The sequence below is a fragment of the Rattus rattus genome, chromosome 12 (assembly GCF_011064425.1).
Source record: "Rattus rattus isolate New Zealand chromosome 12, Rrattus_CSIRO_v1, whole genome shotgun sequence".
Lineage (NCBI taxonomy): Eukaryota > Metazoa > Chordata > Mammalia > Rodentia > Muridae > Rattus > Rattus rattus.
Genome location: NC_046165.1, coordinates 59,330,093 through 59,353,205, shown reverse-complemented (window position 1 = coordinate 59,353,205; position 23,113 = coordinate 59,330,093). Strand labels below are relative to the sequence as shown.

General features: G+C 48.4%; 1 protein-coding gene across 4 annotated transcripts in view; it reads right to left on the bottom strand.

The window, feature by feature from the left end:
* The window catches only part of Extl3 (exostosin like glycosyltransferase 3), a 46,089-nt gene that overhangs the window by 13,668 nt on the left and 9,308 nt on the right, over nucleotides 1-23,113 (bottom strand). For 2 of the 4 annotated variants that reach the window (XM_032918221.1, XM_032918219.1), the window contains exons 2-3: nucleotides 10,658-13,260; nucleotides 1,344-1,471 (exon numbers count right to left, since the gene is read on the bottom strand). In XM_032918221.1, coding sequence (XP_032774112.1) covers nucleotides 1,344-1,471; nucleotides 10,658-12,805 — 2,276 coding nt within the window. In that variant the 5' untranslated portion in view covers nucleotides 12,806-13,260. Of the gene's footprint in view, nucleotides 1-1,343; nucleotides 1,472-10,657; nucleotides 13,261-15,360; nucleotides 15,409-23,113 lie in introns of those variants that run through there. The other 2 variants (XM_032918218.1, XM_032918220.1) reach the window with 2 other exon arrangements.

The window sequence follows — 23,113 nt, the reverse complement described above, 5'->3', positions numbered from 1 at the left end:
GTAATTGGCATTATGTTCTGTGATGGAACAGGGATTAATAAGATATTTTCCACAGCTCCCCTTCGGGAGCTACAGTAAATGCCAACTTCTCACTCACCCTCTGGTGACCTCACTGTGGACATTTCACACACTGACCTCAGCCCACAAACCAGTGATGATCCACTCAGAACCCCTATCCTGCTTCATTCTCTTCCACACAGTGTGCCTCACTAGGACACCTAAGGCCCAGAGCACCTGCATGGTGAACCCTAGAGAGCAGCCCAAAGCGGTAGGGAGAGAGTTAAGCGGGCATGTACGTTCATCCCAGCTGCCTGCCACTGCTGACAGCTTTATTCTCTGTTGTCTAAACTCACTCCTACGATCACGCACACAGCTACAACATCCACATCAGGTCCCAGGGCTGCACTGGGTCACCTTGTTCATTATTTCGATTAGACACAGTTCTGGGTTGTCTGTGACTGCTCTGACTTCGTAAGGAGACCCATCCTTTGGTGGATTTGGAAGACGATGGCTTTATTAGGAGATGGTGGAAGCCTACTTGAAAGAACAGCTTACTGGGGGCATGTCCCCGGGTGGACATCCTGCCCTGGTCCCTTCCCATAATCATCCATTTCTCTGCTTCCTGTCTGCCATGACGCAGAGAATCTCCCTTCCATACGTTCCCATTGCCACGCTGTTATGGCCACAGCACCCACTGACAGGATGCTTCAAAACCCAAGTCAAATAAACCTTCCCCTAAGTCGCTTCTGTTAGATATCTGAGACAGAGATAATTAACTAATTCAAGGGGCATTAGGGAGAGAAACCAAGGTCCCCCAGTAGTTCCCAGCACCCAGCGTAGATGTCAGCATCATCTCTACCACTGCTACTACCCTCCCACCCCTCCCTCCCCCTGCTGGACCCTGGTTCTCCACCCCGCCTACATCCTAGGGGCACTCACTGTTCCATTCCTCACACACAGCCTGCGAGCCTTCCGTCCATCTAGGAGTTAGCTCCCCACAACACGACCCTGACTTCCTCACCTCTATTCTCAGCCAAGGAGATTGGGTTTAGGGATGTCAGACTTGCAGGTTCAGGAGAGGCAGTAACCCTGACCCAGCCCGTTGCAGATTCTCATCTTCCTGGCCCCAGAGAAACAGCCTACTAGGATCAGAGCAGCTCTGGGGAGGGTAAGCAAGAATCAGCCCAAACCACAAGAGCTGGGTCCAGCCCCACCCGGCGATGCCCTCACAGCCTCAGAGCTTCCTCTGACAGCAGCTGGGAAGTTCAAGCTGTTTTCTTGGTGTTGTCTGTTTGTTTGTTTGCTTGTTTTATCACTTCAGTGTTTGAAAAGAAGCCCCTTACCGAAACCCGAACATGATTTCATCATGGCGGAGGTGGGCATCGTCATCGATGGACAATATTGCCTCTGTCTCTATCTCATTCCAGGGCAAGAACCGATTGTTCAAACTGTTCTTCTCAGTACGGACAACCTGCAAGGGAGGGGGACAACACAAGAAGTAAACGTGACATCAAAAAAGTCTCGAAGTGATGCTTGTGATGTCTAACATGTGCCTTTCAATGAAGCTGCCTCCATTTGGAACGCACAGGGAGATCTCATACTAAACACCAGTCACTGTCACCTGGCTTTCTCAAGAAATAAACATGGAGGATTACTTTATACAACGAACATAGCTTTTGAGGTTAAACATGGTTAAACATGTCTGCCACCCCCAGACAAGACAGGTGGCAGAGGGCAGCTGAATCCAGATCTGAGCTCGGATCCTCCCAACTGCTCACAAATTTTAAAACAACACTTAGAAATACTACTGAGTTCATCTCATTTCTAACCAGCCCCAATTTTAAAGCCTTTGGGAGATAAACCTTTTGAGAAGAGAAATTGTTCATTTCACCTTTGTGGAGCCCACCTGCAGTGTGGGCATCACCAGCTGCAGTGTGGGCATCACCACCTGCAGTGTGGACATCACCAGCTGCAGTGTGGGCATCACCACCTGCAGTGTGGACATCACCACCTGCAGTGTGGGCATCACCACCTGCAGTGTGGGCATCACCACCTGCAGTGTGGACATCACCACCTGCAGTGTGGGCATCACCACCTGCAGTGTGGGCGTCACCACCTGCAGTGTGGGCGTCACCACCTGCAGTGTGGACGTCACCAGCTGCAGTGTGGACGTCATCACCTGCAGTGTGGGCGTCACCAGCTGCAGTGTGGGCATCACCACCTGCAGTGTGGGCATCACCACCTGCAGTGTGGGCATCACCACCTGCAGTGTGGGCATCACCACCTGCAGTGTGGGCATCACCACCTGCAGTGTGGGCATCATCACTTACAGAGCTCACCAGACATAAAAGCTGTTCCTTCTTCACAAGGTGTGTGTGCACAGGGCTGGTTTGTCTTGATAAGAGAGGTATTTGTGCTAGGTCTTCAGAGGGAGCATAATTTTAGTAGAAGGATGGAAAGAAAGATGTTTTCGGCTAGGATACTTGGCTGAGATCATGGGTGTGTGGACTTCTAGATACCTGGTGTCAGGAAGACGTCATCCTCTGTGCAGGGGAGATAGTGTCATGGAAGCGAGAGGGACCATTCTGGCTTTCTGAGTCCAGTGAGATCCAGTGATGCTTCCTCATTAGCTGGACTAACAGCTAAGGCGCTGTGGTTTGAGTCCCCAGGTTTGGTTCCCAGTTGGAGGCTGTCTGGGAAGGTTAGAATGCATGCCTACTGGAGGACATGTATCAATGGCATATGCTTTAAGAGTTCTGGCTTGGGCCACTCTGAGTTTACTCTTTGCTTCCTGCTGTGGTCAGCATGTGAGTGAGTGTTCAGCTTCTCCCCAGCAGCCACGCCTGCTGTCTCACTTCCCTGCTGTGGCATGACAGTGTCTTGCCCCTCTGGAAGCATAAGCCCAAACAAACCCTTTTCAGAGTTGCTGCCTCAGTGTCCAGCAACAAAAAGCCACTAAAATAGTACAAAGGGAGCTATTAAACTCCTTCTGACATCACTGAGACTTACTCCCAGCTACACTGAGGGGAGGGTTATAAAGAGAGTGCCTGCTCTGCATATCAGCATGACTTTGGAGACAGTCTGACTTGGAATCTGCTAAAGTCCTGTTCTTCACGTTCCCAGGCCCTTGTCTGCTAAACTACTGTCCACTTTGTAAATGTCTTCAAAGCAAAGCCACCATTGAAAATGTATTGTTAATCCCTGTTCCATCACAGAAAATGTCAATTACGGATGTATGTGAAGTAACAGATTAGCTGGAGTGCTGCTTCAGACATGCCTCAGTTCCACAGCCGTTCCAGCCCCATCAACACCAAGAAGGGTCTACACCAAGAAATAACTACACTATTCCAGAAATCAAGTCAGAAACCTACCTTGCCCCAAGAATATTTAACCAGTTAAAGAAAGAAAGGAAGGAAGGAAGGAAGGAAGGAAGAAAGGAAGGAAGGAAGGAAGGAAGGAAGGAAGGAAGGAAGGAAGAGTAAAAGAGGGAAAGAAAGAGTGAAACAAAACAAAACAAAACAGCTGGGTTTGTAGCCAGGGTCTCCTAAGCACAGATTCAGTGGTAACAGAACACAGAGGCCAAGTTGTGATCAGGAAACAGAGTGGCCATTTAATAGGTGGAGACTGTCAAACTGGGTTAAAGGAAAGCAAAAGAGACAGCACTACTGTAGAGGGAGAGAGCAGAGCACACATGGTACTGCTGGGTAGTAGAGGGCGCGCCTCGAAGGTGAGGTCCTGGATTGGAGCCTCCTCAGCTTGCTCCCCAGTGAGTGGGAAGGTGGCCAGAAGTGGCAGCCCCAAAGGCAAGTTTAGTGATGGTAAAATCTTATCCATTTTAAGATGCACTTAGGGTTGGGGATTTAGCTCAGTGGTAGAGCGCTTACCTAGCAAGCGCAAGGCCCTGGGTTCAGTCCCCAGCTCCAAAAAAAAAAAAGAAGAAAGAAAAAAAAAATGCACTTAGTTTCAGAGATATCATCAGATCTTATGGCCACCAAGACAGAATGGGATAGGGTGAATGCTCACTCAAACAGCCCATCATTCATTCACTTTCCCAGCATCCCTTGTGCCCACTCATAGCACTATATGTATTCAGGCAGTTCTGCACAACACAGCCCCTCCTCAGCCCCAGCAGATATACAGAGAAATTCAATTCATCAAGCTTCTCTTTAGGATTACCAGTTCTATGAATTAATTTCCAGCAAGATTATCAACAGAGCCTGAGCACTTGGTGACTCAAAGCCAAGCCACAAGCTGCAAGGACATTGCCTGGACCTCCAAGCCACCTGCCAAAGCTGCATTTCCCAAGAGCCCCAGCAGATGGCTCTGCACCGGTACAAAGAGAGAAGCCTATCGGAAAAGCAGTACGAATGACACCCAACCTCTGACAGACAGTGTGAACCTGGTGGTTCCTCTGCTGAACTGCTACAACACCGTGTTGTCCACAGAACATGGGATCAACAGCCAAACTCCGAGTCCAAAACCAAGAAACAAGGAAAGCTGAGGTGAAGACAAGGATGTAGGCCCAGAGCAGACAGGCTTCCCTCGAGAACTGCAGTTCACAGGCTTCCTTGTTTCCCCACACCACCACTTGAGACAGTCTCTCTTCCCCATCCTGGCTGTCCCGGAGCTCACTGTGTGGTCCAAGCTGGTCTCAGCTCACACAGATCCTCCCACCTCACCTGCCAACTGCTGGGATTAAAGTTGTGTGCTACCAACCTGGCTCCCTCCTCATACTTTAAAGGCCTGAGTAGGCTGGACCCGAAAGCCGGCAATCTAACAGCAGACAAGCTCTGAACTGAATTCACAAGCAGGTTTGTGCCTAAGTTCGCTGAAGTCCATCCCTGAGATGACTGTCAAGAAGCCCAGAGAGGGGGTTGGGGATTTAGCTCAGTGGTAGAGAGCTTGCCTAGGAAGTGCAAGGCCCTGGGTTGGTCCCCAGCTCTGAAAAAAAAGAACCAAAAAAAAAAAAAAAAAGCCCGAGAGGGAATATGGGGGAAGCGTTCTGATTTAGAAGCCAAATGGGGAGGCTTCACCTTTAACACATGGGAGGTGGGAGCAGGAGGAATCTAAGTTCAAGGCTACATACTACATAACAGGTCCCAGGCCAGCCTGCGTTACGTGAGACTCTGCCTCAAAGCAAAAACAGATTCCAGTTTCGAAGCTATAGCGCCCAATCACTAGACTAGAAGCTCTGCAGCTAACCACTGTGGGTTTCAGCAACAAAATCCTGACAGAGACACGCAGTCACTCCTAAACGCACTGCACACAGTCCACACTTAGTCTCTAGGAGTTTGCGGAAAGCACAGCAAATGTGAGATACATACAGGCCGACCGAAAGGAACTTAAAAAACACGCCCATTTTTGTTGATGGTTTGTTTCAAATTACAACAGTAACCCCCCACCCCAACCCCCAGGACCGGCTGTTTCTTCACATCGTGCGGGAAGGTATATTACAGACTTTGTGTTATACTTTGGTAACTCAGAAGATTAGCTTTCAAATTACTGCTTCAATTAGGAGGCTGGCATTGGCCAGAAGGAATGACACACACACTGCCTGCCACAGAGATGTCCAACACACATCAAGTAAACCTGTGGCTGGGTAGTGGGTAAGCGGAAACCAGTCGGTTCTGCAGTAACGAACATTCAGTGTAGTGGGTAATATTAGGGAGTCCTTAGTATTTACTCCTGTTTATACTTCCTTCTTGCTGCGCTGTTCAGGCAGGCCCTGAACTCAGTGTGTAGCCCAGGTTGGCCTTTAAGGTGCAGTCCCCCTGCCTTCACCTGTGTAGCCCAGGCTAGCTCTCGCAGCTAGTTCTCCTTGCCTCCACCTCTCGGTTGCTGGGGTTACTTGTATGTGCCACAACGTCTGACTTCTAATCTTGCTTTCTAATGCAAAGAACTCTTGACCCACAGCAGTCGTGTTGGAGCAACTGTGCAAGCATTTGCTTGCCTCACACAGCACATTCCCAGGTCAGCTGGCCTTTGGTTACCATCCTTCAGAGAAGCCGAGACTCCCGGTCGGTCAGTCGGTTGGTCGGTCGGTCGACATACCTTTCTCCTCATTACAATGCAGAGGCCAGGGCAGCAATCCTGGCTTAGAACCTGCCACTGCACTGCCACTGCACTGCCACAGGCTGTCCCTCACACCATTAAGTTCACACTGGCTCAGCCCAGCCTCACATCCTCCAGCCTCTAACAATGCCCCGATCGAGCGTAGCACACTACCACAGCCAGCCTTGCCTCAGGCCATCACACAGGCGACAGAGGGAAACTGCAGCTACTTCCTCTGACTTAAAGCAGACCACAGAGCTCAGGAATGGAGAGCCTGAGGCCTTGGAAGCTGCATTTATCACGTCTCTAACATGAGCACCAATGTCAAAGAGCTTGAGGCGGAAGTCACCTACTCACTGAACAAGGGGGAGGGGCCGAGAGGGAACAATCCAGGGGATGGGAGTTACAAGCAACACCATGAACTCATTTTCATTCATAACTACAAGGCTAATGCTGCATGAAAACAGTACCTGTTTTAACTCATGAGACACATCTATTTGACGTTTTAAAAGCAGTGCTGATGAGGCCTGTGAAAGCATTACTAAAGCAGCACAAAGCAGAGGGGCAGCCTCCAGGGAGAAGACGCACACAAAGACCACAGCTCAGCACAGAAGCACTGAGAAACCGCTGAGACAGTTCACAAGCGGGGCTTGGCATGCACCTCTACCCCAGTCTGCCGCAGAGTGAGGCAGGAGGATCAGAACTCAGGACCAGCTGGGTTACAAATGGCAAGTTCCAGCCCTAACAGCAAGCCTCTGCTTTCCACACAGCGATTCTGCCTACAGCCACTGCATCCAGCCCTAACAGCAAGCCTCTGCTTTCCACACAACTACTGCCTAAAGCCACTATATCTTTAGACTAGCACAGCCTCTTCTAGCTTCCTCACACTTTGCAGTTCCTTTCCAGTCTTAGTCTTATACATGATATATTTATATTATTTACTCACAAGCAATCTTTCCAGGAAATCTGTGCTTGGTGCAAAAGAAAAGCATTAGATTACTTTATGTTAAATGCTCTGATCTCACGTAGTGAGGAGTGGCCATGAGAACTAAGGTGTCTCAGGGTCTGCCTTGCTACAGCTGGTAAACCACTATGCAGCCTGACTTTCCAACAATCCCTGTAAACATCGACAATGCTTGCTTCTTAAGCTCCTGACTCCTGGCAGCTTTAGAGCCTTCCCGAGCAGCCGAGCAGCTCATCCTTGAATGGTGACACTGATGAAGGGAAACCATCAGACCACCCAGACACACGCTGGAGAGGCTGTGAGGTTTGTCCTGACTGACTCACCATCTGGTTTACATGTGATATTTTAAAGAGTAGAGCGCAAAGAGATTAAGAAAATAAAGCATATTGCATCTCTGAGGAGTGAGCCTTTGCAATAGCCTCTTAAGCTTCGAAAATGTCCCACAGAGAAAGCCAGGAAGTGACAAGGGAAGAAGGCTCCCAGAGGCACTTTCTGCTCAGCTCTCTCTTCTATGTACCAACAGGCCATGTAGGAAACAGTGTTAGAGTCAGTCTGCTGGGAAGGCATGCTATCCCCAAACAGAAGTGTCCAGCACCAGTCAGGACAGCAGGGGACAGTGGAAATCAGCCTGGAATCAGTGTTTTCTTGGACTTGCCAAGAAACCGAAGTGTCCCTTCCATTGCAGTCCAATCCCGAGACACCACAGACATCCCGAGAGTCTGATGAGTGTTCTAAAGAGGCCACCTTACTATTTTCTACAATCTAAAATTAAACCAAATAAAGACGATAGGTAAATAGAAGTAGCTGAAATCAAAACTTCTGCTGTGTCAAAGACCAGGGTTATCTAGAGCAGTGGTTCTCAGCCTTCCTAACGCTGTGACCCTTTAATTCAGTTCCTCATGCTGTGGTGACCCCAGCCACAAAATTACTTTCATTTATACTTCATAACTGTAATTTTGCTACTGCTAGGAAAAAATCATAATGTAGGTATTTTTGGAGACAGAGGTTTGCCAAAGGGTCCAGGGCCCATAGGATGAGAACTGCTGATCTAGCGGTTTCTGCTCCTGGGAGCGCTCTCGCCAAAATCAATCCCTACAGATGACTACTAGAAACTCTGGACAAACTTTAAAGATTCCTCAAAGAGAGGCTGGAGAGATGGCTCAGTGGTTAAGAACACTGGGTGTTCTCCCAAAGTACCCAGGTTCAAGTCCCAGCACCCAAACAAAAAAATTCCTCAAAAGAAAACGAACGATGGATGAAAGGGAGCTGAGAATCAGGCAGGGGCGAGGGCTGATAATGCTTTGCTCTGAGGTAAGGTCAGACCTGGCTCTAAAGGGCACTGAGGAAAAACCCAGTCTTTCTGTCTTGAGTATCAGGAGGTTGTATGGGTTCCTGAAAGGAAAAAATAATGAAATACAGAGAAGGAAGGGAGCTCAGTATGTTGAGTATACACTACCCGACTCCTGCTCATTCCTACCCCAGGCTACCCTGACCCCTGCTCTTGCACTGGGGCAATCATCTAACAGCTCTCCCTTTGTGTCCCAGCCAATAAGCTACCTGAGAAAAACCAAAAGTACCTGTACATTCAAAAAAAAAGAGAAAGAAAGAAAGAAAGAAAGAAAGAAAGGGAGAGAGAGAGAGAGAGAGAGAGAGAGAGAGAGAGAGAGAGAGAGAGAGAGAGAGAAAGAAAGAGAAAAACTAAATCCTGGCCTAAGATAAACTACAGAAAACCAAACATGAAGGGAAACCTTGGAAGCAGCTAGAGGAAACCGTAACCTATATGTAGGGAAGTGGTCTGAGTAGCCAATGCTGCACATGCAGGCACAGCAGAACAGCATGGGGATGCTCTTTTTAAAATCTCTTTGTCAAGATTTATTCCTTTTGTTCTATGTGTACTTTGCCTGAATGTATGTTGGTGCACCACGTGTGTTCCAGCTGCCCGCAGCAGTCGGGAGAGGGTGTGGGATGCCCTGGAACTGGAGTTATGGATGGTCGCGAGTCAACACATGGGTTCTAGGAACAGAACACAGTGCTCTTGTTTGCTGAGCCCTCTCTCCAGCCCTCCTTTGATTCGCATTAGCATCTCACCATCACCACCTCCCAGCCTTCCTTCACTCATATGGAGGGTAGTCCAGTAGCCCAAAGCACTGCCCATCTGCCCAATAGCTCTGGACCTGAGATTCTCTTTACGGAGTGTGGAACAAGCTCCGTGGACAATGGCCATGATGGTCACCTTCACTCCATCATGATGTAATAAATAAAGAGTGGAGATTTTAAAATGTAAGACATACCACGCGTCCCCCACTGAGATAATCCCTCTCCACTCAAGCATCTATGGCTCCCAGGAGTCCACAGCTGACAGATGTCAGCCTCTATGCCTGATGCCCGCCTGGACCCTGAGGCACAACTGAGGCACAAAGTGCCCTGCATTCTCTGCAGCTGCATGGGTGCTCCTGGGTTGATTCATTAGCTAGTACGCTGACGTGAATCATCTTCCCCTGAGGCACAGTCTACTAGACGGCTTAGGAAGCCAATTTTACAAAGGATCTATTAACTGTAGCACGAGGAATAGGTTGTGCTGGCATTAAGGTGGAAAACCTTTTTGAGAAGCATTCCAGACCCTTGCTGGCCCTGACACCGCCTTCACCAATAGGGTCAGCAATTTCAACTGCTGCTCTAAATACCTGATTCCCTTAAGCAGAAAGCACAGTCAAAATATTTAGTGACGACTGAAATTCTCTAACTTGAAACTCTTTCCTTTTAAAAATAACTAGAAAAGACTGCATGCTACTACAGAAAGTCCGTTAGAGCAGCCCGTTTGGAGACTTTCTGGCATTTCCAGCTAAGCATCATGTTACTGCAGTGGGCTGCCCAGAAATCACAGGAACTACTTATTTCCCAACAGATTAAAGAAGGGATTAGTTCTGGCAAGTTTGCTGGTGGATTTCAGTCATCGCTTACTGGAGGCAGGAAGCCAACACTGCTCCACCTTCCCTTGTATGAGCAAATGTGTCTCTCACAAAATAGCACACTTTAAAACAACTCGACAAGACCTGTGCCTCAGTCACTGTTCTACTGCTGTGAAAAGACACCATGACCAAAGCAACTGCTGTAGGAGAAGCATTTAGCTGGGATCTTGTTTACAGTTTCAGGTTAGCCCAACTACCACCATGGTGGGGAGCACGGTGTCAGGCAGGCAGGCAGGCAGGCAGGCAGGCAGGCAGGCAGGCAGGCAGGCAGGCAGGCAGGCAGGCAGGCACAGTGCTGGATAAGTAGCTGAGAGCTATGCAGAGAGCACAGATGGGCCAAGCCCAACCCCAGTGATATATCTCCTCCGAGAGGCTTCACTCCTAATCCTTCCCAAACAGTTTGCAGTCATGGCGAAAGGCACCACCTACATAGGTTTATGAATGACTAGATAAGTGTGCTCTGCCAGCATGCAAAAGGCCCTGGACTCAATCCCCAGCACCAGGAGTGTACACATGTACACACATACACATGTACATGTGCACACACACACACAGAGGTACACATACATTCAACTCTACTACAAGTAAGGGAGCAAAAGTGATAAAAACGTAGAGAGGGCATTAAAAGGAAGGTACTATTCTGCATGGTGAAACGCACTGCCCATTTTATTACCATGATGGGGACACCAATGTCTGGCCACAAAAGGTCCTCCGAGGGCAGCTTGGGAGAGTTCCACACCACCACTACCTTGTTCAGGTAGGGGAGGCCATTGAGCCTCTCCAGGGAGTTCATGAGCACTTCCTCCCGCTCGTAGGTCAGCATCACAACTGTGAACTGCTCCCGCTGGACATTGCCTCCAAGCGCTGCCTGGAACTCCTTGCCAGAGCCCCCAGCCCCACCACCGATGGGCCGAAATCCAGTCCCTGAGCCCAGGAATTTGGCCTCAGAGGGCAGCACAGGGTCAAAGGGTGTGTGTGGAAAAAGATGGAAAGGTCCGGGTGCGGAGTTCCAGCTGCGGTAACAGTCAGTGACAGTCAGAGTGAAATTACGGAGGTATTTAGGTGAGGCATAGGGCGGCTCTGTCTCTACCGGCCCCAGGTCCAGGTCCCCATTGTCAGCCATGTTGGGGTCAGTACCAGCTGCCTTGCCTGAACGATGGGGGATCTCAGCTGCTACCTCTTCCCGGATGGGAGCAGCTGGGATCTGAATTCGAGTCCTAATCATGGCCAGCACGGTATTAAAAATACTGTCAGCGGTGGAGAAGTAGGTCTCCCAGAGAAAGCGGCCTTGCCGCCTCATAGCCAACAGATCACTGTCTGACAGACTTCGTAACAGGAAGTGAACCTCTGTAACACGAGGCTTGGGCACCACCAGGGCAGCCTCATTCCACTGTAGCATGTCGTGGTACGGAAGCTGCACCTGCTCCCCAAGGACAACAGGCACAGCTCCCACCTCCAGGGCTTCAAAGAGCCGTGTTGCACAGCCAGATGAGATAAGCAGGCGCGGGTCCCCGGGAGTGATGATGAGGGCGAAGGTGGAGAGCTTCAGTAACTCTAGCCGGTCTTCCCGCTCCCCACACAGTGCCCACTCAGTAGGCAGACTGGGCTTTGGCTGGTTTTTGCAAGTAAATTCTACCAGCACCTGATCTAGCTTGCTGTCCTGTACGGCCTTGAGGGTGGCAATGATTCGATCATCATAGTCGGCCGGAGGGTCACCCTCCATTTCTTCCTCAAAGGAACGGGCCTCCTGAAGGCTAGATCTCAGAGACTCAATCTTCTCACCCTGGAAAGTGAAGAGATATTTCCGCTTAACTGGCACCTGCGGTGGGATTTCCATGAAGTTGGGTTCAGACATGGCATGGACAAGTGGTGACACAACCAAGTCAAAGCCAGCTCTGTACTGGGCAGCATAGAAGGTAGACTGGGCCACCATGGCCCGACCTGTACTGACATTGTACAGTAAATTTTGTGTGTCTGACTTCCGGGACAGATTGATGATGACATGGTTGTGTCCGTCTGTCCTCCAGTGTGGCAGAGAATGCAGCTGCTTCTCAAGGTCGGCAGGCTGCAGCACAGCGGGCTCTTGTATCTCTCCCACTAACACCACATACAGGCAGGCGATGGCTGCATTTTCTGTAACATAAACGTTGGCTCTCACTGTAGCCTGAAAAGCCTGCTTGACCAAAGGGTCCAGGTAGCTCCCAAAGGCAAACTGGTCACTGTCATAGACGAAGACAGGAAAGCCAGACGTCAGAGGGCAACGAGAGTAATCGAAGCAGTTGTGTAGCCGGCAACCCCGAGTGACCTTGGGGGGTGGAAGGCCAGCGTCATCCTTCTCAGGGAGCAGCCGGATGGGCAGTGACAGTTTGGGCTGGTTCTGGGCCATCAGCTCCTTGTAGGAGTGCTCTGTCTGGCTAATGACATTCTTGAGCTGTAGCAGGTCCTGCTTGGCGTTCTCTATACTCTTCTTACAGGCTTCAATCTTGAGGTTTAGCTTGGCAATCTCGCTGTTCAGCTCCTGCCGCTTGGCTTCTAGCTGTAGAAGCTCTTCGCTCACAGACTCGCGGATCCGACAAAGATCTAGGACGTGCTTTACCTCACAGAGCTCGTTGCCAGCCCGGGGGCCAAAGATGCGCTTGCCGGCCTCATCTGCCTCATCCAGAGTGGTGAGGTAATAGTGGGCAATGAGGGGGAAGAAGACCAGGATGATGAACAGCGTGAAACTCAGCCAGGTCAGCCGGATGCGGTTGGACCAGCGCAGCATACAGGTCTGACCACCGTTCCCCACTCCCCCATTCCGCAACATGGTATAGCCTGTCATGAGTTCACTGTGGCTCTTGCCCACTCTGGTCACGTCGGATCACTTGCCATAACCATGAGTCTGTTTGACAAAACTCGACCTCTTTTTCACACACAAGGTTCTAGAGGGATCAGTGTGCTCCCTGCACAAGGCACCAAATAAAATGGGAATTTCATTTTCCTCGCTGTGGCTCAGGTCTCTAACTTGGTCTCTAAATCCTAAGTATCGGCTGTTGTCATCAAATAGGAGAAGGTACCACATTGCTGATGGGATGAAAAGAAAGAGATCCGTGGTGTTAAAATCCAGGGGAAAAGCCCTAGACTCCCAGGGACCGCTTCAACTGCCATAGCTTTTGTTCCTTGGCTTTGTTGGCTAGCCGGTATGCATAGCTTCTATGAGTTATGCAGTGACTGGGAAAAACAGCTGGCCGTTTGAAATGCCAGCCCCGTCCTCCAGGTCACTACCAGCAATCAGGCCTGCAAGAGAAGGAGAATCCTGTCAGATTTGAAAAGCTTCCATTCAAAGCTCCTTTGCCATCCCCTGCCCCAGCCCCAGCCCAGCTGTTTCTACCTGAGAGCTGGGCCCCGAATGACTCGGTCCTCCCCAACATCAAAGTCTCCTTTTGAACTACTTAGCAAAAACAACTCCAAGAAGCCCAATTTGTTAAATTTAGAGTTTAAAGGAGTTAAGAGAACTCTTTTGAACTTCACCCAGGAGTAGATAAAAGGTATTTTCTAGTTTGCCTCTATTTATCTTCCATTAGCAGACATCAGGCACTCCTTAAAATAGAAACAGTAACTTGGCCTTCCAGAGAGAAGACTATACTTAGAAATGAGAGGTATCGTCCTGTATCCTTCGGGGACTGACCTGCAGCCGGCCCTTATCCTCAGTAACCTCATCTTGTAAAATGGAGGCAAGTGCATGCACATAACAAGGAATTATTGACTGTGAAAATAAGCAGAGGACACAAGGTACCAAGACACAGCACCGACACAGCTTGCCAGTCCTGTTTCCTCCCCAAACTCTACAATCCCAACATACAGAAGCGTCCTGCCTACATTTCTCTCAAACTGGACAGAGCTTACATCGAACTTGTATAGAACACGCACATACGTACATATGTGCGCACACATACACAGAGTCCAAACTAATCTATGCCCACAAGATACTCTAATTTTCTTCTTCACATCTTCGCAAACACAAAATACATTCACAGCCAGGTAGGGTGACAGACACAGCCATTCTAACTGGCACTCAGGAGGCCCAGGCAGGAAAATCTTGAGTTCAAGGCCAGCCAGTGTTACACAGCAAGATTCATCTTAAAAAATGAACAAGTGGGGGTTGGGGATTTAGCTCAGTGGTAGAGTGTTTGCCTAGCAAGCGCAAAGCCCTGAGTTCGGTCCCCAGCTCCAGAAAAAAAAAAAAAAAAAGAACAAGTGTGTGTGTGTGTATGTGTGTGTGTGTGTGTGTGTGTGTGTGAGAGAGAGAGAGAGAGAGAGAGAGAGAGAGAGAGACTACATGTACTTTTGACATCTAGCATATGTAAAAAAAAAAATTCTTGCATGGTCATAACCCTTGACCTCATCAGACTTGACTGAGTCTAATGGACGAGATGTAAAGCACTGAGGAGAACTTGTCCATCTTGTACAAATCTGCAAATTCAATACCCAGCAGGGAGGGGAGGGGAGACAGAAAGCACCTGCAGGAGCACTCCTACGACCGTCTCACAGTCACCCCCAGCCCCCATCTTTGCTCCAGATGCGCAATGGTTAGAGTCTCATAAGGTCTCTCTGTCCTGAGGTAAAAACAAAAGCTGATGCCAATTTTACCAAGGGTTAAGGAGAGCAAGTGATCAGGGTGACAAAAAGCAAAACGAAATTTGTCCTTGAAATACTAAATGTGGATAATCCAAACTTGTTCAACAGAGGCTCCCAGCACTCCTCGGGGTGGCCTGCAACCACCTGCAACTCCGGCTGAAGAAACTGCAAAGCCTCTGGCCCCACATACTTGTGTGCACAAACACACACACCTACACATCTACACACACACACACACACATCTACACACACACACACACTACCACACACTTAAAATAAAAGGACTGGGAGTGGTAGCGAGTAACTTTAATCCCAGAACTCATGAGGCAAAGGGAAGCAGATCTCTGAGTTTGAAACCACCCTGGTCACATAGTGAGTTTTAGGTCAGATAGAATTATATAAGTAAGACCCTGCCTCAAAAAATAAATCTTCCAACTCAGATAAATAACTTCTGCTCAAACATTCCACATCAAGACCTACGTTTCAGCCTTTGTTTTGTTTTGCTTTAGACCGGGTCTCACTATGTAGCCCTGGCTGGCCTGCACTCACTCTGTAGACCAGGCTGGCCTAAACGCATAGAGATCCACATGCCTCTGTATCCCAGGTGCTGTACGGTTCATGACCCACATTTCTAAAGCATCCACATTATCCTTTTATTCAAACGTTTGTGCTTCTATCAGCCCAATGAGTAAGAACAGAACAGAGGGAAGAAAAGACAGACTCCAGGCCATGAAGCCGGGGCCTTCCCACTCACCCTACCTGGCAGCACTCTTCCTCTCGCTGGCTTATGTAGCCGCATATGCCCCAGCACAGGACTGCCTGAACTAGTGGTCATCAGCGCTTGTTCTCCTGGTTTAAAGAGAAAACAAAGTGATGATTTGAAATGTGCTCGCTATGGAAGGTGCTGTTAAGGACTTTAATTAGTCTTTCTGAAAAGGCTTCCCTCGCAGATTCAGCAGTCACAGGGAATGCCCAAACATAGCTGTTTGGAGTCAGCGGGTACTACTGACAAGCAGGAGGGCAGTGGGAATTTCCTCACAGGCAAACTACTTGGGCAGTTGCTGCTTGCTGATGGGCTTGACTGTAAAACAGGATGCTGTAAGGTGCAGGTAGTGTACCTGGACCTCAGAAGGACACAGGAGCTCTTTGTAGGAGTGGTGATGCTTGTAACTAGAGTGGAGTTCAGAATGAACAGGAGGCAGGTGAGGAGCGTCTGGAGGCATAAATGAACCAGCGCCAGCGTGAGCCAGGTGTGCGATCCCGCACGGAGGACGCAAAGGCAGGAGGAGCTCGGGTCCAATGTATTTGGGCAGCAGTGCTCCCGGAGCACCCAACATACAAGCAGAGTTGACAACAGAAATAAATGTTCTAATGGGGAGCAACCCTGATTCTAAAGAATCTCATCCGACTCAGTTCTATCTCGTTCACCAGCTCAAGCCAAAAGAACAACCAGCGGCCAGTCGCGCAGCTCCTGCCTCCAAAACAGCTACTTACAGTTTGTTTGCAAGCATAAAAGGAAAGAGAAACCCTCAAGCTCTCTTCTGCAATTCTCCCATGTACAAATAAATGCCCCCACAACACTTACACGAAACGCTCTAGTGTGGTTTTCAGGGCGAGTACACTGTGCACTTGTGATCCTCACCAGCCGCGGCTGTGGTGCCTGCCAAGGTGCCCTGCCCTACAACGCACCCTTCACACTGCAAACTAGAGGCAGCTTCTCTTCCCTCAGGATCCGTATGTGCTTTCTCCACGCACTGCCCCCACACCCGATTTAGCCATCACTGCCCTCCACCCTCGCTCATTCAAATTGAGTGTCACTGCCGCCTTTCCATTCACCCACACCAAGTTCTGTACACACTGTGCACACTTGGTGTTCTGTCGGAAATACTCGGCTTTCCCTGCCTAACCCTTGTGCTTCAGATTCCGATTCTTTTTTTTTTCTCTGAGACAGGGTTTCTCTGTGTAGCCCTGGCTGTCCTTTAACTCACTGTAGACCATGCTATCCTTGAACTCTGAGACCCCCTGCCACCACCCACTTGCCCAGTGCTCAAACTCTAAGTTGTCTTCTGTAGTCCCTGAGACCTTCTGACTTCCTGGTGTCAACCTACTGACTTTCCTCTTCCGGTTCCTCTTCCTTTTTTCCTTCCCCCTTTCCTCTCCTCCCCTCCCCATCCCTTGCCTTCACCTTTCTTTCTCGCCCACTTTCCACACTGAACCCTACTCCCTGAGAGCAGGGCCCTTCCACTCCGGCCTTTCTATGCCATCACCGTGTCCACTGCGAGTTGATGAATGAGTTGTGTCGCTGATGGCCGCCCAGCCTCTTCCCTTGGTTTTTATGGTAGGACATTTTTAGTACCCACCCACACCTTTGACTCATGTTCTTTTTCTGTCTTGGGGACATCCAGTCTTCCTCCTACCTCCTACTTAAAAAGGATTCTGGAGGCTCTCAGCATCGTTGTTAATGAATCCATCTGCTTTCATGATGGCAAGCGTCGCCCATGCTCAGATCTTCTAGAAGCTACCCTCAGCACCCCCCTGGCTGCTCTGGGCCACAGCGGGGTCCTCCTGGCTCCACACAAACCTGCCTCTCCTGAGGTGCTCCGGTCACTTCAAGGAATTCGTTTTCCAAATAACGTTTAGTTCTGCCCTTGATTCCACTTTCCTCCTGTCAGAAACAATGTGCTATACTCAGGAAAGACAGACCTCAGAGCAGCCAGGCCTGGATGGAACCCCACTGTCGGATGCTCATTTAATTGTCAGAAAAGCCACGGTACCTTTGCTTGGAAGCATTATAAAACTCAGGGCTGCAGGGAAGCAGACGCTTCTGACTGTGTCGTATAAAATGTTTCAGACTGGCTCCAAGCCTCAGTTACTTTTCAATCTCCAGCTCCCACATCTGTGTCTGGTCTCAGACCAAATGTTTATTGCGATCATAACCACAATAATGTACTTGCAATAATGGTTTAGAATAATTTTTACTTACCCCCTTTTAATTAATATTCTGCCTTCAGCCTAGTCCTAGCCCACAACACTCATAACCCCAGATTCTCTACCAACTTACCCTATGTATTACTGAAATCAGTATTTGCTCCAGCTTGAATGTAGCTGGCCCAACCTTCAGGTCTCCAAGCCATTCTACTACACCCAGTCAACTGATGACCGCAGCCCATCTCTCTACCTTATTATCTTATTTAGTATTCAGGAAGAATTAATCTGATAATCTGGAATGATGGCAAATGCCTGCTACTTGAGAAGCAGAGACAGGAGGACCACTTGAGTTAGGAGTTCAAGACCAACATGGACTCTGTGGAGACTCTTATTTCAAAAAAAGTTTTAAAAATTAAAATTTTAATATGATAATACCAACAACCAAACCACCCATGGTCTAAATTTCAACCACGCTCTCATCTATTACAGGCGTAACATAGCACGGGGGCATTTCCAAAGCCAGCACTACGCTTTTCGAATGTTCGACCTCAAAAGCGGTGAGCAAGCCCAAGCCGCTCAGACTTTCAGGAGTACGAGGAAGGGCTCCATGAAGTCTACCTCTAGCTGAGGTGCCTGAGCACCTGAGAGCTGCTAGGTCAGAGGTCAGGAAAACGGCCTTGTTAAGTTGCCCAGGCTCTGGTGGATGGCCCTATACCCACTCACAGGACATGACTGGACTCTGGGTTATAAAAAGAGGACATGAGGGGCTGGAGAGATGGCTCAGTGGTTAAGAGCACTGGCTGCTCTTCCAGAGGTCCTGAGTTTAATTCCCAGCAACCACATGGTGGCTCACAACCATCTGTAATGGGATACGATGCCCTCTTCTGGTGTGTCTGACAGCTACAGTGTACTCATATACATTAAATAAATAAATCTAAAAAAAAAAAAAAAAAAAGAGGACATGAAGCTGGAAGGAGGATGTGGGGGGGGAGTTGGATGGGTAGTGAGTGAATGATAAGATCAAAACACTGTATATCTGTATGAAATTACCAATGAATAAAAACCTGAGCTACTACATAAAACTCTTTATTTTCTACATTATTTAACCCCAAGTGTTTGCAACAATAGAAGACAGACTAATACGGTACTATAAGTGATCTAGAAATGGCTTAAAGCACATAGCACAGGGGCTCTTCTCTGTCTGTGGGTTGCTAACCCTTTGAGGGGTTAAACAACCCTTTCACAGGGTCACCTGAAGACCACTGGAAAACATGGATATTTATGATTTGTAACCGTGGCAGAATCACAGTTATGAAGTAATAATGAAAATAATTGTATGGCTGGGGTCACCACAGCATGTATTAAAGTTTCCCCTAACAGGAAGTACTACACCATTTTACATAAGGAACTTGAGTATCTGCAGGTTTCTTATCAACAGAACCTAACACAGTCCCTCTCTCATACTAAGGAGAACTGCATTTTATGTCTTCTTTAATGGTTACCCTTAAAATACAGAGCACAACGTCAGCTTAACCAAGCCAAAGGTCTAGTGGTCTTTCTGCTGGCCCCCTCCGCTCAGAACAGCATGGTAACTGCATCAGGCACCTGGTGATCCACTTTAGTCTTAGCCCCACAGTCCTCCCAGGCTCCCGCTGGTTTAGCTTTGCCCATGCCCTTGCCCTCTTTGCTTACAACATTCTGTTCCTCTCCGCGCTTCATTCCTTCCTGCTGGTTGTTGTTTTCCCCTCATACATGATTTCCCTTCTCCACCATACTTTGGAGAACCCTCTAGATTTACCATGGTCACTACAGAGTGAAATGTCAGTCCTTTTGTATGTGTAAGGCGATGTGATCCCACTGCCCGGCTGGGTGTGGGTTTTGTGTGTGTTTTCTCTATCGGATGGGGTGCAGGGTATGTGTGCATACTCAGAAGCCAGAAGTTTGCCTTGGGTGTTCCTGAAGTCGGATCTTACCTTTTGTTTGCTTACGTTTGGTTTCAAGACAAGGTTTCTCTGTGTAGGCCCGATTGTCCTGGAACTCTGTGTACACCAGGCTGGCCTCCAACTCACAGAGATCCACCTGCCTCTGCTTCTGAGGGCTGGGATTAAAGGCATGTGCTACCATTGCAGGGCTCCAATCTTACTTTTAAAGAGAAGGCCTCTTACCAACCCTGGGGCTTACCAGTAAGCCATACTTACTGGCTGGTCCCAAGGACACTCGCACCTCTGCCTCCCCAGCACAGAGGCGTGCCACTGCACGTGGGTTTTATATGAGTGTTGGGAATCAAACACAGGCCCTCCTGTTTTTTACGGATTGAGTAATCTCCCCAGGCCCATGCTCTGCTGTTTGTTAAAAAGAACCTACTTGTGGAGCTTTTATTTGGAGAGGAGTTGACTTTGTTTTGCTGAAGACTGAACTTTCAGAATCTTAGGACTTATGTCGCTAACCTAGAAGTTTACTAATTGCAGTCTCTGGACAGAGTCTGCTTCTGTCTCCCCCCTTGAGTCTCTACTTGGTGCCTGTCAGAGCCTATTCCAGCCTCCAAACCTTCTCATCTCCTTCATAACTTTCACTTTGCCCTTTGTGCTGCCTTCTGGCAATTTCTTCATATCTGTCTAATTTAGGAGTTGGGAAACTTTTAGCAAAGGGTCAGACAAGTAATATTTTAGTATGCATGGGGGTCACATAAGATATCCACAGCATATTTTAGTCTTTCAAAAGAGAGGAAGGATCTGGAGAAATGACTCAGTGGTTAAGAGCATTTGTTGCTCTTACAGTAGACTCAGGTTCAGTTCCCAGCAACCACGTGGTGGCTTGGAACCCAGTTCCAAAGGACCTGATGCCCTCTTTAAACCTCTAGGACTTCAGGCACACATGTGGTGCACACATGAACACATATAGGCAAAATATTCATACACATAAAGTAAAACAAATCTCTAAGAAATTTAAAACAACACTAATAAGACAGTTGTTCATTCTTATGCTGAAAACCATAAAAAGCAAGACATTTGCTGAGCACAGTGACATACACCTTTAATCCCAGCCAGCGCCTGGGAGACCGGGTCAGTGGACCTCTGTGAGTTAAAGGCCAGCCTGGTCTACACAGTAACACACACACACACACACACACACACACACACACACACACACACACACACACTCACTCACTCATCATTCTCCCCCGCCCCCCACCCCCGTCATGTGCACAAGCCAGAGCCAGATGCAGCCAATAGGCGTGATTATCAGCCCTGTCCTCTGACTGTACCACTACTCAGCCTACCTCTGGGTTTTAATTCTGACAACTATTTCAAGTCTCCGGAAGCCCCAGAAGGTCCTTGTCCTCCCTGGCTTACCTTATTCTAGCTGCTGATTCTTGCTAGTCTGATGGTAGATTGTTCTCTCTGTAATCCTGTACCAGTCACTCTTAGGGGTCATTTATTTCTGAGAAAACTATGGGCACCCACCTAGAACGGTCTGTTGGATAGAGAGCCCGGCCTTATTATCAGCCTTCAGTCTCACATCAATTTCTCAACCTAGAGATTCTCGACACCACATAGCAATGATAAATGCGAACACAGAATCCACAGACAGGTGGCCATTTCCTCCTCCTGACAACGCACAGTCCAGCGTAAGAGAGGCTGTGCCTGTGGCAGACGCTCGCGTCCCCTACCGCTTCCCTGAAGATCTATACTCTCACACAGTGTCTCAATCCCACTGCTCACAAACTCCAGGGCTTCTCCTCATCCCTGAGGAGCATACAAACGAGCACAAGTCACTGACACTGGCCACCCCTCAGGTGGTCACCCAGCCTACTGACCAGATTCTTAGATTCTTAGCCCCTGCTTCCTACCCACCGCCTGTCTGCTTTAAAGAGACGTTACCTCTCTTTCCTGACTACATAATATGGATTCTGAATGGGGAAACACATATGCTATTTTGCCAAAGGCAGAGGCTTCCCTTACCCACGCATATATGCTCACAAAACTAGGACACCGTATGTTCTCTTTAGCAACCTGATTTTTCTTTTCACTTATATTAAAAGCTGTTAAGTCAGACATGGCGGCACAGGCCTATGATCCCAGAGAGGTAGAAGCAGTAGAATCAAGATTTAAAGGTCAGGGCTGAAGTCAGAGTTCAGCAAAGGACTGGAGTTTAGTTCCCGAGGCAGTGGCTCACAATGGCCTATATAACTCTAGGACCAGAGGATCCAAATGTCGTCACCTTGGATTCTGAAGGCACTGTATTCAGGCACACAGATATATACACACATATGCACACAATTTAAAAAAATAATAAAAATAAATTTTATAAATAGTTCAAGGTCGGCTGGAGAGATGATTCAATGATTAAGAGCACTGACTGCTCTTCCAGAGGTCCTGAGTTCAATTCCCAGCAACCACATGGTGGCTCACAGCCATCTGTAACGGGATGGATACCCTCTTCTGGTGTGTCTGAAGACAGCTACAGTGTACTCGTATACATAAAATAAGTAAATAAATCTTTAAAAGAAGTTCAAGGTCACCCTTAGTTACACAGCCAGTTTAAGGTCAGCTAGAGTTTAAAAAAAAGAAAACAAAACCCCCGTAGTCCTACCCTGAGACATCATCCTAGCACAAAGGCACAAATAGTTAAAATACCACCCCACACAGGCATTAGTAGTTGAATACCACCCATACGAAAAGACCTTGCACTAGTGTCAGCCCTTTTGTGTGCGAGGTACGCACCAAGCAGATGCTTCTAGTTTCCATAACGATCAAGGCCTTCCTGAGCATTTCTGCATAGAGCCAAAGCGGGTTTCCATGGGAAGCTGCTCGGTTAGGAAGGGAAGAGGGTAATACATTTCCAAGGGATAGAAATCAAAGCTTCCATTTGCCAGCGCTCACTGATAATGGTGACAGGTGGGTAGAACTCAGTTACCTCTTAGCTCACCACATCTCCCATTCTTCTGTCTGGTCAAAGCTAGACCAGGTCTGGGCAGCGAGAAAGGGACCCAGAGCAATCTATCCTTCATCCTAAGCGGCAGTTTAGATGAGAATCTCTCTCTGCTCTCAGAGAGTGATAGGGAAACATACCCTGCCACACCAAGCAGGTATAAACAAGACAGACTCCATATACAAGCCACTTTAGATTCCATAAAGTTTCCCAACTGCAAAGGACTGCCAAATCCTTAAACTCCCTTTGGCCTCATTTAGTATTTATTATTTGGTTCAAAACTTAGGTCATCACTTCAACTGATTCTTCAACCCGATCAGAAACTCCTTAGAGAAACTGATTTTTTTTCCTCTCTAGTTTTTAGATCTCCCTTAGAGAGATGGCAGCTATCACTAGAAGACTAATCAAACTCACAGCAGACACTGTCATCTCTAGGCAACTGAAATTACAGCCTGTTCCCCTGTCCCCTCCTCTCCTGTCAGCTATTCCTAACCCCCTTGCCACCTCCTACTTCCTCCTGTTACCTCCTCCCCTCTGTCACCTCTGTCACATGTCACATCGCATCTTTTTCTTTGTCTCCATCTTCTCTTTGTCTCTTTTGTCACCCCCATCACCTCCTCCTCTGTTACCTCCTCTTCTCTGTCACCTCTTC